Genomic DNA, 14,741 nt, shown 5'->3' with positions numbered 1-14,741 from the left:
GCAACCTGCTCTCCTGGACCAAAAACTGTCTCATAAACAGAGAAGCAAGAGTAAAACTTCATGGCACAGTCTCTGAGTACAAAAGACATGAAAATGGTACACCGCAAGGAGGTATTCTTAGCCCTCTTCTCTTCAACTGTTTAATGGAAAGAATAATGAGGTTGAAACTCCCACATCACTGCAGGCTGCTAAACTACGCGGACGACTTTGTCATCATCATAAAAGGAAGGGATGCGGCGCGCCTTGCACCCAAATGCTTAGACTGCATCAGTAAAGAGGCAAAACAGATTGGGATCAAACTCAACCCCTCAAAGTCAAAGGCCATGCCCATAAAAATAGAAGCCCAACATCCAACTCACAGTACAGGGTCAACCAATAGAATGGGTCGACACCTATCAGTATCTAGGAATCATCCTGGACACACACATGAATTTTAATGCTGAGGTCACATACTTGAGAGAGCGAACTGCGGCCTGGACGGCAATCCTCAGGTCGCTAACCTCCCTTTCTGGAGGAGCCAATCTGCAAGTCCTTCGCACATACTATGTACAGGCAGTCAGATCAGTGATCGATTATGCCGCACCTGCACTCACAAATCTATCACACCAACAGTGGAAAAAGCTTGAAGTTGCCCAAAACAATGCTATGAGAGCTGCACTGGGAGCCCCCATGTGGACCAGGCTTGAAACTCTTAGACTGGAGACGGGTTTGCCCTCTCTACAAGAAAGAATATCACAAAGGACAGCTACAATTATCAGTAAGATAATTATTTCTTCTGATCCAATCCCAGTACGGCAGGCTTTGGGTTGGACTAGGCCAAAACAATGGAAACTCTTGGGTTGCAAGAGCAGGAAAAGTCCTAAACAGACTACATTTAAAAAACATGATTCTTGATAGAGAGGGTGATCATCCACACCCAAATTACACTCCTTCCGCGCCGTGGGAAGAGCCTACTTTCAAAATAGTAATAGAAAGTCTCCCAATGAAAAAGGCTGCCTATGATCCAACAATCCTAAGGCGCATAATAGAAGAGCAAATGTATAGCATAGCAGTAGCAGGAGCCACCCAGATCTTCACAGACGGATCAGTGGACACAGAAAATGAGAGTGCTGGCGCTGCTCTTTGCACGACCAGCGTTCAGGCATATTAGAGACTGGGAGGACTAGTATCATCAACCCAAACTGAGCTGTTTGCCATACAACAGGCATTCGCATATGTGATTGCACAAAACACTCAAAATGCAATCATACACACAGACTCAAAAGCTGCACTTCAAATACTAGGACAAAAACAATGGAAAGATAATGTGGAAATAATTACCACCATTTTGTATCAAGGAGCAGTCGCTAAAGGCAAAGGCCTCAACATAACTTTAAACTGGATCCCATCCCATATTGGAATCCCATTAAATGAAAAAGCTGATGAAATTGCTAAATTGGCAACTCGTCATCCAGTGATACATAAAACAATTCAACCCAGCCTAGAGAACATAAAAAACATCATCACCAAAAAACTCTCACATCTCAACAAAGCCTACCTGCACCAGAGAATAGCTGAAGGTTCGCCATCTGCAACATGGTATCTTCAGGCAACCAAATTAGAAAGGTTAAATATCCCAAAAGGAATCCACAGGGAAATAGCAGTTAGGCTATATAGACTACGTCTAGGTTACAGATGCAACTGGGAGATTGGTGAACCCCGACAGAGAGAGTGCATCTTCTGCCAAACTGTCACAGAAAAGCCATTACTTCACTATCTTCTGGAATGTGAAGCAACCAATTACCTTAGAAGAGCTTTAAGAGTTCCTGAATCATGCAGTGGCCACCCTGAAGCCATCAACACAGCCACTCTCCTGGACAACAAAGGTGTCCAGCAGCTGGACACCCTCATAAAGACTGTGAAGCAGTATCCTCCCCCACGATAACAGCTTGATGGTTAAATGCAACCTCAGAACACTGGGAAAAAAAAAAAATTGTACCACTTACGGGCTATTCATGCCCGTGCCACCTCTTGGGTGGCTTAATCTTTATCTATCTATCTCTATCTTAATGAAACACACGGGAGACATCTCCCGTCCCGCAGGGTGCAGTCGCACCTCCACAGATCTCCAGTATCATCTATTGATACTGGAAATGGCTCAAAAGGGCCACCACTTATGGGCTATTCATGCCCGTGCCACCTTTTGAGTGGCTTACTCTTCTCTCTCTCTCTCTCTCTTAATGAAACAAATGAAGGTTCATATATCGCTATGAAGCGGTAGTTTATGGTAATGTAATGACCTCGTTGTAATGAACCCACCCCAGTGGGAACAATTATCCAAGAGCAACGCCAATTCAACGTTAAAGTAACGTCATCAACATCGATTCGACGTCGAGCCAAAGCCAATCCTGGATATTGTGGATATTGATTGATAAAGATTAAGGCACCCAAGAGGTGGCACGGGCATGAATAACCCGTAAACACCATAAGAATTACGTTAAGAAGTACGTTAAACAGTAACAAGGTTGGACAGGTGGAACGGTCACACAATGATTGGAGAGTCATCGAGCAAATTGGTTATTGAAAGATTGAACAGTTTTAACCATAAATATGTAACAACATTCGCTGGTTAACGCATGTATATAAAGGAATATATTGAAACTCGACAAACAAATAATATACCCTGATCCCTTGTGAAACAGCAGAGTAGTCTACGTTCTCAGGTCACACTTGGGGATAAGGAGAGGTAAAGTAATTATCAGGAGAAAGCGCTAAGCCATTAGGACAATATAACCTTTGGAAGGGATTAAGATTTAGGATAGGACGGAGGGAAGGAATGGTGCCCAACTACTTGGAAATTGAAATTGAAATAAGTTTATTGAGGTAAAATACACATAAAGGTATGAGGTAGCTCAAGCTATTCTCACCCCGTTCAGTACATCGTGTTAATACATACATAGACACACATCACAAGCAGTAAACATATTACCGAACATTCTGAGAGATAAACATATACATTTCCGAACTACTTGGACGGTCGGGGATAGAACACCGACCTGAACGAAGATGTCAGGTCCTTGTACAGGTATGGGCAAAGGACTCGGGGTCGAGCCCCTATTCCCCCATCCTCCTATTTATACCCACCCAAACTCACTCATATCTGTGTCTAACCTACTCTTGAAACAATCTAGTGATCCAACGACTACTAGGTTACCTGATAATTTGTTCCATAACCCAAGAACCAGTTTCAAACCCGAATGGAACAGAGCTGTTGATTTAGTTAGAAAAGTTGCAAAACGAAGCCCTGAAACTAATCTTAGGATTGCAGAGAAATTCTGATTGAGGTAATGAGGAAGGAACTACACTTACAGATTATTAGGGATAATTTCTGAGGTAAATATTTATTCTCCAATTAGGCTAACGAGTGCAGGGGACGCTAATGAGTGTATTTTGTTATATGAGAAACAATTAACACCACCATGGGTACAGGTAAAAATACCGTCAAGTTTCTCACAGATTAAGGAGCAAATCAAGAAGAAAATATTCCTGACTGTCAAAAGTCGCCACAGAGCCAAAGTAACAGGGGCCTCGTAGCCTGGTGGATAGCGCGCAGGACACGTAATTCTGTGGCGCGGGTTCGATTCCCGCACGAGGCAGAAACAAATGGGCAAAGTTTCTTTCCCCCTGAATGCCCCTGTTACCTAGCAGTAAATAGGTACCTGGGAGTTAGTCAGCTGTCACGGGCTGCTTCCTGGGGGTGGAGGCCTGGTTGAGGACCGGGCCGCGGGGACACTAAAGCCCCGAAATCATCTCAAGATAACCTCAAGATATAACGGAAGGCAGACCCACCGCGATGTGGTACAAAGCCAGTGGGCAATCCTCTTTCAACACGGGAGACATCTCCCGTCACGCAGGGTGCACTTGCACCTCCACAGATCTCTAGTATCAGATCTTGATACTGGTAATGGCTCAAAAGGGCCACCACTTACGGGCTATTCATGCGAGTGCCACCTTTTGGGTGGCTTAATCTTCATCAATCAATCAATCCTCTTTAAACCCTGGATAAAAGCTATACAGGGACATTGCAGTAGCCATACACAAACTAAGACTTGGCTACAAGTGCTGCTGGGAGGTAATAAACCCAATAGTTAAAGGGTGTCATATATGTGGAACAGGTGCAGAAATGCCACTTTTGCATCACTTACTATTATGTGAAGCAACTGAAGCCCTGCACATCAAACTCAACATTCAACCACCTGGAGCAGCTGCATTAAATCTATGGGCCCCGTGGCGAAGTGGTAGCACACTCGCATGGCGTTTCGCGAGCACTTTGGCCTAGGTTCATATCCTGGCCGGGAAGGATTTATTTGGCGCCAATCCTTAACTGTAGCCTCTGTTTACCATCAGTGAATAGGTACCTGGTTGTTAAATGATTTGGCGGGTCGTATTCCTGGGAAAAATTAGGATTAATTAAGGTTCTGCCTAAAACGCTATGCGTGCTAGTGACTGTACAAGAATGTAAGAACTCTTGTATATAAATCAAATAAATAAAATAAATACAAAATCCACAACAATGGTTAACAAAGCAGTTGAAGAATTGGACGCACTAGTGAACATTGTGCATCTATATCCGCCACCAAGATAATGTTATTAAAACTAAAGACTATTGCGAAAAGAAGGAAACTCTACCTTCATTTAAAACTCTGACCCAAATATCACAATAACAAAGTTATCGTGAATAACCAAACTCAATTACGGGCTCACTATAGCCCGTGCTACATGGATATTTTGTTCCGAGTTCAAGTTGAAGTATGTTTATTGAGACAAGAGAATACATCTCAAAGGGATGGAGTAGCTTAGCTATTTCTACCCTCCTAAGTGTTCCCAGTAGCTGAATCTAAAACAATAACTACCACCATGGGAGGAATGTAATGGTGGAGAGTGTTCCCCCTACAAAATAAAAAGATACAGACTTGCCTTGATTAGTGCAATTGAGGGCAATATATGATTGTATAACTAGAAAATTACATTAATTAAACACTAACTGTTTTTTGTGATTACTCAATATATAGCTAAGGACGGAATGTCTTGATTAGGGAATTCACTGACATCGGCACTGTAGATACTGTTATTGGACATCATTAGAGAGTAGAACACTGGCATCGTCACCGTATATATTGTTATTGGACATCATTAGAGAGTAGAAAAGTGACTTGAGAATGGCCCAGGACGGACCGAAACGTCGTCGTCCCTTTACCTTCTAGTGTGTGGCCTGGTCAACATACTTCAGCCACGTTATTGTGACTCATCGCCCGCATAGATTAGTGACATCAGCACCGTAGATACTGTTATTGGACACAGCTTAAAGTGACAATGTATCTTCATCGCAGGTTGAACTTCAAGCTGTATTAGCGAGCATAAAGAAAAGTAGTAAATAATAGTAATGCCTGTGTTTTTAATGATAGAGGAGCGTTGGTGTCATTACATAGTAGAAGACCAGTATATCAGCATATTGTGGACGAGTGTTGAGATAACAGCAGGAAAGAGTAAAAAAAAATAGTTGGTAACTAAGATTTATGTAGGTTCCTTCACAAGCAGGGACCTGAGCTTGTAGAAGCATCTTAATCACCTTCAGTGGTTAAGTTCTTAATTGCACACTAGTTTCTCTGTCAGCTATCTCACCCCTGTCAGAGTAAAAGAGACAAATATATGTGTATGTATGTGTGTGTATGTATGTATGTATGTGTATGTGTATGTGTGTGTATAAAGTATATGTGGAAGCTGATCAGAATTACATTTCACCATTATAAATTCACATTAATGCATTCATAAATCTATGTATCTATGTATTTACGTATGTAGCTTAGCCTAACATTTTAAAAGCACTACGATCACCTTCTGTGGTTCAATAAATCTCTGAACTGTATGTTTGACAAATCTCTCACCCTGTCCATGGAGGACAGAAGAAAATGTATATATGCTGGTTAGCATTGTAAATGTGTGGCCACGTCTGTGGTAGAAAATAATAATAATAAAAAAAACAAGCAGGGATGCTGTTAAGTGAGGCTGTTGATATATTAGCGAAGAGGGGGGCACGGAAACAATTGTTTTCAGTGTAATATAATTCTTAAGACAAAGCTCAATTTGATCAGTATTTAACTTATTTAACAACGTGTTAAACTTATTTTCATTGAATAACTATAATATGTAGGATGAATATACTGTGTAAGTTTATTTATGAGCCCCAGGCTTTGAGGGACCGATATTAGAAGGTGTGCTAGTAACAGCGTCTTTGTCCTGTTTAAGTCTGTCAGTTATATCACCTGTGTCAAATACTTCTGTCAACGTGAATGATTTCAAATGTTAAACTGTCACTTAATGAAGCGTTCCGGCAATCACTAGCGAGTTATGTCATAATTTATTGACTGATTGATATAGATTAAGTCACCCGAAAGGTGTCACGGGCGTTAATAGCCCGTAAAGTTGTCATAATGTAAACTGATCTTAACTAGGCTGTGAAATGGTGTACTTCTTTAGTCCGGCCCGAGGCGAGAATCTGTGTAGTCTCGGAAACATCCCAATTGATTGATAAAGATTAAGTCACCCAAGAGGTGGCACGGGCATGAATAGCCCGTAAGTGGTTGCCCTTTTGAGCCATTACCAGTATCAAGAGCTGATACTGGTGAAATGTGGAGGCGCGACTGCACCCTGCGTGACGGGAGATGTCTCCCGTGGAAACATCCCAGGTGGACTTGGACATTAGCAGCAGTCAACACTGGGAAAGTCTTAAGCACAGCTATGGCATGGGATGAAGTATTATTGTCAATTAAAGGCTCTGTCCTGGGACCTCTGTTGTTTACTATAGATATGAATGATTTACGAAGTTTCATTTATCTCTGAAATTCTATCCTCAGTACTCTGTAAGTTCAATTATATCATTATTATCTCAGTAATAGTAGTTCTTGGGCCACGAGAATCTTCTTGGGATTATTCGCATGATTTCATTTTGAACCTTCTCCAACTTGTTTAGTCTGCAAAACAGTACAGATATCAAGACATGGGCAGCATAATCAATAAGAGATCTCACAGTATGCCTTGTGATTACCATTGGAAATATAGAATATGATTAATAATTGTGTACTGTATGGGTTTGTGAGCCCTTGAGGGACCTTATGTAGACTAGGGTAGAAATAGCCTAAGCTACTCTATCCTTTTTGAGATTTTCGTTTTCTCAATAAACTTACTTGAACTTGAATAAATGACTTAGACACTAAATTGAATAGCAACATTTACCAGTTTACTGATGATTAGAATATAGTGCAGGAAATCAATGTAGATTGTTTAAAAAATGAATGAGTTTGGATGTATATAAATAAGAGGTACCCCCGTATAGCCTAATATGCCTTCTACAGTTTCCTTTATTTTTCCTCATGCTAAGCTGTGTAAACTCACCATACCTCAAGGAGGAGTCCTAAGACAAGCCCTGTTAAATATAATATTGAAACAGAGAGTTCCAGTGAAACTCCTTCAGTACAACTCCAGTCATAATTGCACACGATATTCTGTTTCAGGTTAAACATGTTTTTAATGGAGTCAACAAATTTATTCGTAAATTGCTATATGTTTATACTTGAGTTAGTTTACACAACATTTCTGAACATTGTTTAAATAAGAGAGAGTATGGTGATAACATAAGACGTGATCATTATAAACATATACTGTATTATCTAGATTTAGATTTAGAAGTTTAATTTAATAGTAATATAAAATTTGGAGAAACTTAGTACAATGCCTTAGTGGTTGAATTTAGGTGAAAGAAAGACCCAATACATGTGTAAGTGCTTCAATACCAAAATTTCGGATTTAGCCTATTTTCTTTATGAAGGTAATGTAAACAATGTTCTGCCTATGTCAGTCAGTATTAATATATTAGGTACATATGCATTTGTGCAGCTACCCTAGACTATATGAAAGGGGAGTACAGTATGACCAAAAGCTAGCTACGTGATGCAAAAAATCCACATCACACAGGATGGATAGTCGTACAGAAGCATGTGATAAATAGTCTGCACTGGAGGACTCTGGGTTCGTTATGAGGATATCATCATCAACACAAGAGTGAATAAGGCAGCAGTGATACTAAAGGTCCCCATCTCGCAGGATGGTTAGTCATACAGGGCCATATGTTTAGTAGCCTGAACTGGCAAATTTTGGGTACACTGTGAGGATATCTTCAAGAACACGAGAGTGAATATAATAATTGCAAAGCTCCAGGTACTTCATGCCAACTGGTCTGAAAGGTCTAATAACTGGGCATTCGGTGATGTAATGTGGGAGATCATGCCGCAGTTCCTGCTCATTGAGTTTGCACCTGGAGTGCTCAGGATTGGGAGATCTGTCACCTGCAGCCACCTGCCACAGGTAATGGTAACTCAACCTGATCCTGGCAACCACTGTGTCGCACAGTCTGGTGGACTGTGCGACACAGTGGTCCACAGTTTACCACCTTCATGAAGGAAGGTACATTCGGATGAATTCTATGATGAATTCTTTCATCCGAAAATTTAGTATTATAACGCTTACATATGTATTAGGTCTTTCCTTCACTTTCCTATAACATTTATTACAGTTGCGGCTGCAGTGAGCAGGTGTACAACCACAGAAATATCTTCTAGCTTCGAATTAGGGTGAAGAGATGCGTATTGACAGAACATATGCAACACAAAACTAGCATGATAAGAAGATAATTCGAAAAATACCTAATATATACTTATTATACTATGAAGGTGTATTTTGCACACCCTCAGTATTTCACATCAACAGATTTACGAGGTTGACTATCACTGAGCGCGACTCTTGTATCATAGCTATGACTTCAGTAGGATTTAAAATAATTGTCAATAAACCATCTCCTTGTGACTAATTCCTTAATAAAGGTCATAAGTAGGAAGATAGATGTCGGAAGTTTAATTGTTTAGATATGAACGAGAAAATTATAGAAAATATGCAAAGTATCTAAATATTTAGGATATTAAAATATGGAACATGGATCAAGCGTCGAACTATTCCTCGGCGGGTCGGGAAACAAACTTTTTTGTTAAACATCTTGCTAAATTACCCTTTTCTTAATAACAAGCTTAGGTATACACAGCAATGTGCTGTTACCCTATTATATATGAAAGATTATACATTGTAGATTAAAAACTAGCTATAAGTTCATCTAATATTCCCATCTCACAGGATGGTTAATCATACACGGAATCAGGGGAGAAAATACCTACCTCAGTACTAAAATAAATTAACTTTGACTAAATATTAACGTTATGATTTTTATAAGAGCTAAGCACTGATCATGGAAATATTATATTATATTTATTTTTACCAGTTTCTATCAAATTCCTCTCAAATAATGTCTTTTTAACAAGCTTAGGTATACACAACAATGTGCTTCTACCCTATTCTGTAGAAGCCCCTTTTGATCTACCACACAGTGTAGATAAAAAACCAGCTACACTCTCATCCAACATCCCCACCTCACAGGACAGCTAGTCATACATGGAATCAGGAGAGAGCATGAAAAGTAAGGTATCTATTAGCCTCCACTAGCAAAATCTGGGTACAGCACAAGAATATCTTCAACTTCATACACTTCTTAGTATATGAAATAATTACAAATATCAGAGTACCTCATACCATTTGGTCTGAAATCACTGATAACAGGGCAATCACAAATTAGTGTTGGAGAGTATGTCCCAACTCTTGTTCACATACTTTACAACTGGAATGTTCACCATTGGGGGATTCATTACTTGCAGCCACCTGCCATAAATATCGATATCCCAAATTACCCGGAGGAGTGACGTATCTGCAAAAAGTACCAATCGGCAACTTGGTTGCTCACCTATATATACTCCAGAGGGTCGCTGAAATTAGATCTCCAGTATCATCTATTGATACTGGTGATGGCTCAAAAGGGTCACCACTTACGAGCTATTCATGCCTGTGCCACCTTTTGGGTGGCTTCATCTTCATCTTAACACATTCACAAGGGAGACATCTCCCGTCATGCAGGGTGCATTCGCACCTCCACAGATCTCCAGTATCAGCTCTTGATACTGGTAATGGCTTAAAAGGGCCACCACTTACGGGCTATTCATGCCCGTGCCACCTTTTGGTTGGCTTAATCTTCATCAATCAATCAGCTGAAATTAGACCATTTGGTCACCACTTGGTCCGGGAGACATCTCCCGTTACGCAGGGTGCAGTTGCACCTCCACAGATCTCCAGTATCAGCTCTTGATACTGGTAATGGCTCAAAAGGGCCACCACTTACGGGCTATTCATGCCCGTGCCACCTTTTCGATGGTTTAATCGTCATCTTGGACACATTCATGGGAGACACCTCCCGTCACGCTGAGTGAACTTGCACCTCCACAGATCTCCAGTATCAGCTCTTGATACTGGTGATGGCTCGAAAGGGCCACCACTTACGAGCTATTCATGCCCGTGCCATCTTTTGGGTGGCTTCATCTTCATCTTCTTCATCTGTTTAAAACACGGGAGACATCTCCCGTCACGCTGGGTGCAGTCGCACCTCCACAGATCTCCAGTATCATCTATTGATACTGGTGATGGCTCAAAAGGGCCACCACTTACCAATTCATGCCCATGCCACCTATTGGGTGGCTTCATCTTCATCTTAACACATTCACAAGGGAGACATCTCCCATCATGCAGGGTGCATTCGCACCTCCACAGATCTCCAGTATCAGCTCTTGATACTGGTAATGGCTTAAAATGGCCACCACTTACGGGCTATTCATGCCCGTGCCACCTTTTGGGTGGCTTAATCTTCATCATCTTAATCTTCATCATCAGCTGAAATTAGATATTAGGTTGCAGGCCCTGGCAGCAGGAAGGCGAGACCCTCGGAGCTGCTTGGCTTGCTCCATATTACATCCACAGGAATTTACGACGTGTTAATTTTGTCTGGAAATTTATTTTGCTAATAATTTTTAAGCTACAATTTGAGAGATCTGGAAGTCTCGCTGGCAGCAACAAATATGGATGCCGGACACAATGTAAGTTTACTAATGTCTGGCGAGAACCCGACGCCAATGTCCCGGGAACTGGACATTCTGCAGAAGGACCTGGACACCCTCTTCCTCATTGTGTTCGGCATCCTCATATTCAGTAAGTACCAAAATCTGTGTTTTCTCTCTTTTTTCAAGTATTTAAACATATATATGGCACCTATTTCACATTTTGTATATTAATAAAATAGTTGTATTTTATATAGTTGTATATAGACGTACAATAATCTGTGTGTTAGATTTTGTTTTATTATGCTTAGAATAATGTATTTGGAATGCAATTTGTACTTTTGACTAACATTTGTTTATATTTCAGTCTTGCAGACCGGGTTCGCATTCCTTGAGGCAGGCTCCGTAAGGTCCAAGAACACCACCAACATCCTTCTCAAGAACATGCTCGATGTCTGTAAGTTATCAAACACCTTCGTTATTTGTTATCGTATCTGGCTTATGTCTGGTGAACCAGGCACATGATTTTTTTATTCCTATCTCATAGCTAAAGTAAGCTCTCAATGTATATAACTTTGCCGACTCTTGTATTCCTGTAATTTCCTGCTTTTGCTTTTCCATCTGCTGGTGTTATATACTAAATTGTTCTCTGTATTTAATTAACCGACTTCCTCCCACCAAGCCTCACGTAGTGATAATGATATGAATTCCACAATCGTCCCTGTACTAACCATCTGCCCTGTTACTCTCCCCAGTCATTGGTGGCATAGCGTACTGGCTGGTGGGGTTCCCGCTGGCGTTTGGAGGCGGGAACAGCTTCTCTGGTACAGAGTACTGGGCGTCGTACGGGCTGTCGGACGAGCACCTGGCCTTCTGGTTCTTCCAGTTCGTCATCGCCACCACAGCCTCCACCATCATCTCGGGGTCGATGGCTGAGCGGTGTGCCTTCAATGCTTATCTCATCTACACGACCGTGCTGTCAGGTGGGTGTGAAGCCTCTTTCTCTCTGTAAAGTTTGTTTCAAATTTAGCAGGATACTTTACACTATTTTGTGGTCAATGAATAAATATCTTTACTCACTGGCTTTATTTATATAATTTAGATAATATTTGAGAGGAACCTTAACAGGGCAATCTTGAGAGAAAGACAATTTGTTAGACAATAATAGCCTAACACTGATCATTATAATTAAACTTTATGTCTTTCTCAATAAATTTAAAAGGCAATGCAAACAATAATACATTTCCCACTGAATTAATAGATACATTATAAAATACAGCAGTGTTGGTACAGCTGTAGTTTGCCGTGTTTTAATCATGTTTGTGTGTTGTAACAGCTCAGTTATGATAATATTTGTGTTTGTACAGCTGTGGTGTACCCGGTGGTGTCACACTGGACCTGGTCAGACGTTGGCTGGCTCAAGACTCAACACTACCAGGACTTCGGTGGCTCTGGCGTCGTCCACCTCACAGGGGGCGTGGCAGCTCTTGTTGGGGCTTTAATTCTTGGGCCCAGAATTGGTCGCTTCGGACCCAAGGGCAAGGAGATACGTGGACACTCTGTGCCGGTATGTTCATAGAACAGTGGTAATATATTGTTATCTGAAGTCATGAAGCAAGATATAAATATTTGTGGATTATCATGTTTAATACAAATATTACACGTCAAGGTGGAGGTGTAAAGTTGTGTTTGAACTTCCAGCTGGCAGCTTTGAGAGGCTTCATCCTGCTCTTCGGGTTCCTGGCCTTCAACGGAGGATCCCAAGCGTCCATCAGCCACGAGGGTGATGCTGTAGCCATTGCCAAGGCTGTCTTTAACACTGTGATCTCGGCGTCTTCAGGAGGCATCGCTGTGCTCTTGGTGTACCGTTCTGTGCTGTGTGGGAGGGAGTCCACCTGGTCCTTCCTAATGGCTCTTAATGGTTCTCTCGCTGGCATGGTATGTACCGCTCTGCGCTGTGTGGCCGGGAGTTTATTAGTGCTAGTATGATGGACTCTGCTCGCTGTAAATTTTAATTGACAGACGTTTGATTTAAACTTAACTTAGTATAATGATAACATAACAAATTTCTTATCAAAATGGTGTTACTTGCAATATGTCTGAGTTTGTTTATCCAATGCTTAAGGACATGTTTCCATGACAGGTGTCAATCAGTGCCGGGTGCAACGTTGTGCGGCCGTGGAGTGCCAGTGTCATTGGTACAGTGGGTGGATCAGTGTTCCTCGCCATCCACACCCTTCTGCCCAAGTTGAAGGGTACGTCACTGCTTCTCTCACCGCTCAGTTTTCTTAACTTTGTCTCAAGAAGGCAACAAGTAGCCAGTTTTATCTAACTTGAGTTTGAAATATTTTAACTTTAACGTTATGTTCTGTAGATGGCATATACTTAAATAATAATATTTATAAAATTTTATATTATTGGGAAGCGTACGTGCATATTGGGACTGTTGAGGTTGTGGATGTAAAGTTAATAAATATTTCTTCCACAGTTGACGACCCACTTGATGCTGTGGCTGTACACATGGGAGGTGGGTTGTGGGGGCTGGTTGCTGTGGCCCTCTTCCAGGATGGTGGCATTGTGTACGGGGGCAGCGCGGAGGTCCTCGACTGGAATATAGTGGGGGCGCTGGCCATAGTGGCCTGGTCTGGTGGTCTCTGTTTAGTTATGTTTGGTTCCCTCAGGCTGCTCGGCCTCTTGAGGGTGCCTCCAGAAATGGAAATTGCAGGCAAGTGAAGATAATACATAAAGTTTTCACTTTTGTATTATATAATTGATAATTGTTATATTTTTAGTGTTATGAACGCATTCATTATACATTGTATATGTTCTATATCTCTAACAATATCTATACGCCAGGAATGGACATCTTGAAGCACGGGGAGCCAGCCTACCCAGCTGACGCTTGGCTGGAGAGCCAGTACGATGGATCCGTAAACACTCAGGAGAACAAGAGGAATTCAAGTAAGTTGTCAACTAAGTTGCTTTTAAAGTTTTGTGTGTGATGTTTATTTATTTGATATTAATGAAATGCATCATAGAAATTCATACAGTTTTGTTATCAACATTTTCCACTATTCATCTAATCCATTACTTTCCAGATCTTCCACCCAACATGTCTGCCCCAGAAGAATTTGGTTTGACTAATTCCCAGGACCCAGCTCCAGTCCCTGGACGCCTTGTATACTGGAGTCATGCAGAACCAGTCCCATCCCACCTCTCGCCCGTCGTGTCCCTCAACAACCACGAAGCTAACTACTTGAACTCCAACAATAGTGTCTCTGAAGCTGGCTTCACAGTCCGACTGGGAGACCATGATCTGCGAGTCCTCGTTGAACCCAGAGATTAACGTGGTCAAGACCCTCATTGTTACACCAATGAGGCTTTTGACGAAACCACAAAGCATTAAGATTATCTTTTATTTGTCATTACTTATGAAAGTATTTGTATGTTGTCATTACTTATGAAAGTATGTGTATGTTGTCATTACTTATGAAAGTGGGTGTATGTTTGTCATTACTTATGAGAGTATGTGTGTTTGTCATTACTTATGAAACCTCAAAACTCTGAGATTCTCTGTTGGTTCTTCGACATTAAAGCTTGCTTGTATTGATTCGGTAAATTGACTTAATTAATTTATATTATTTTTCTGCACTAATTACATGAAGTATAATATATATATTTTTTTATTCGGTGAACTTAGTAAGAAACCTGATAAACTAA

General features: G+C 41.2%; 1 protein-coding gene across 1 annotated transcript in view; it reads left to right on the top strand.

Annotated features, from left to right (window-relative positions):
• The window catches only part of LOC138363502 (putative ammonium transporter 1), a 35,704-nt gene extending 21,337 nt beyond the window's left edge, over nucleotides 1-14,367 (top strand). The window contains exons 2-10 of the mRNA XM_069322854.1: nucleotides 11,000-11,172; nucleotides 11,389-11,478; nucleotides 11,777-12,004; nucleotides 12,389-12,588; nucleotides 12,723-12,959; nucleotides 13,165-13,276; nucleotides 13,510-13,746; nucleotides 13,878-13,982; nucleotides 14,120-14,367. Of these exons, the coding sequence (XP_069178955.1) occupies nucleotides 11,000-11,172; nucleotides 11,389-11,478; nucleotides 11,777-12,004; nucleotides 12,389-12,588; nucleotides 12,723-12,959; nucleotides 13,165-13,276; nucleotides 13,510-13,746; nucleotides 13,878-13,982; nucleotides 14,120-14,367 (1,630 nt within the window). The remainder of the gene's footprint in view (nucleotides 1-10,999; nucleotides 11,173-11,388; nucleotides 11,479-11,776; nucleotides 12,005-12,388; nucleotides 12,589-12,722; nucleotides 12,960-13,164; nucleotides 13,277-13,509; nucleotides 13,747-13,877; nucleotides 13,983-14,119) is intronic.
• Nucleotides 14,368-14,741: the final 374 nt, after the last annotated feature.

Source organism: Procambarus clarkii, chromosome 11 (genome assembly GCF_040958095.1).
Source record: "Procambarus clarkii isolate CNS0578487 chromosome 11, FALCON_Pclarkii_2.0, whole genome shotgun sequence".
NCBI lineage: Eukaryota > Metazoa > Arthropoda > Malacostraca > Decapoda > Cambaridae > Procambarus > Procambarus clarkii.
Note: the sequence above shows the minus strand (reverse complement) of the source record. Positions and strands in the feature narration are given on the sequence as shown.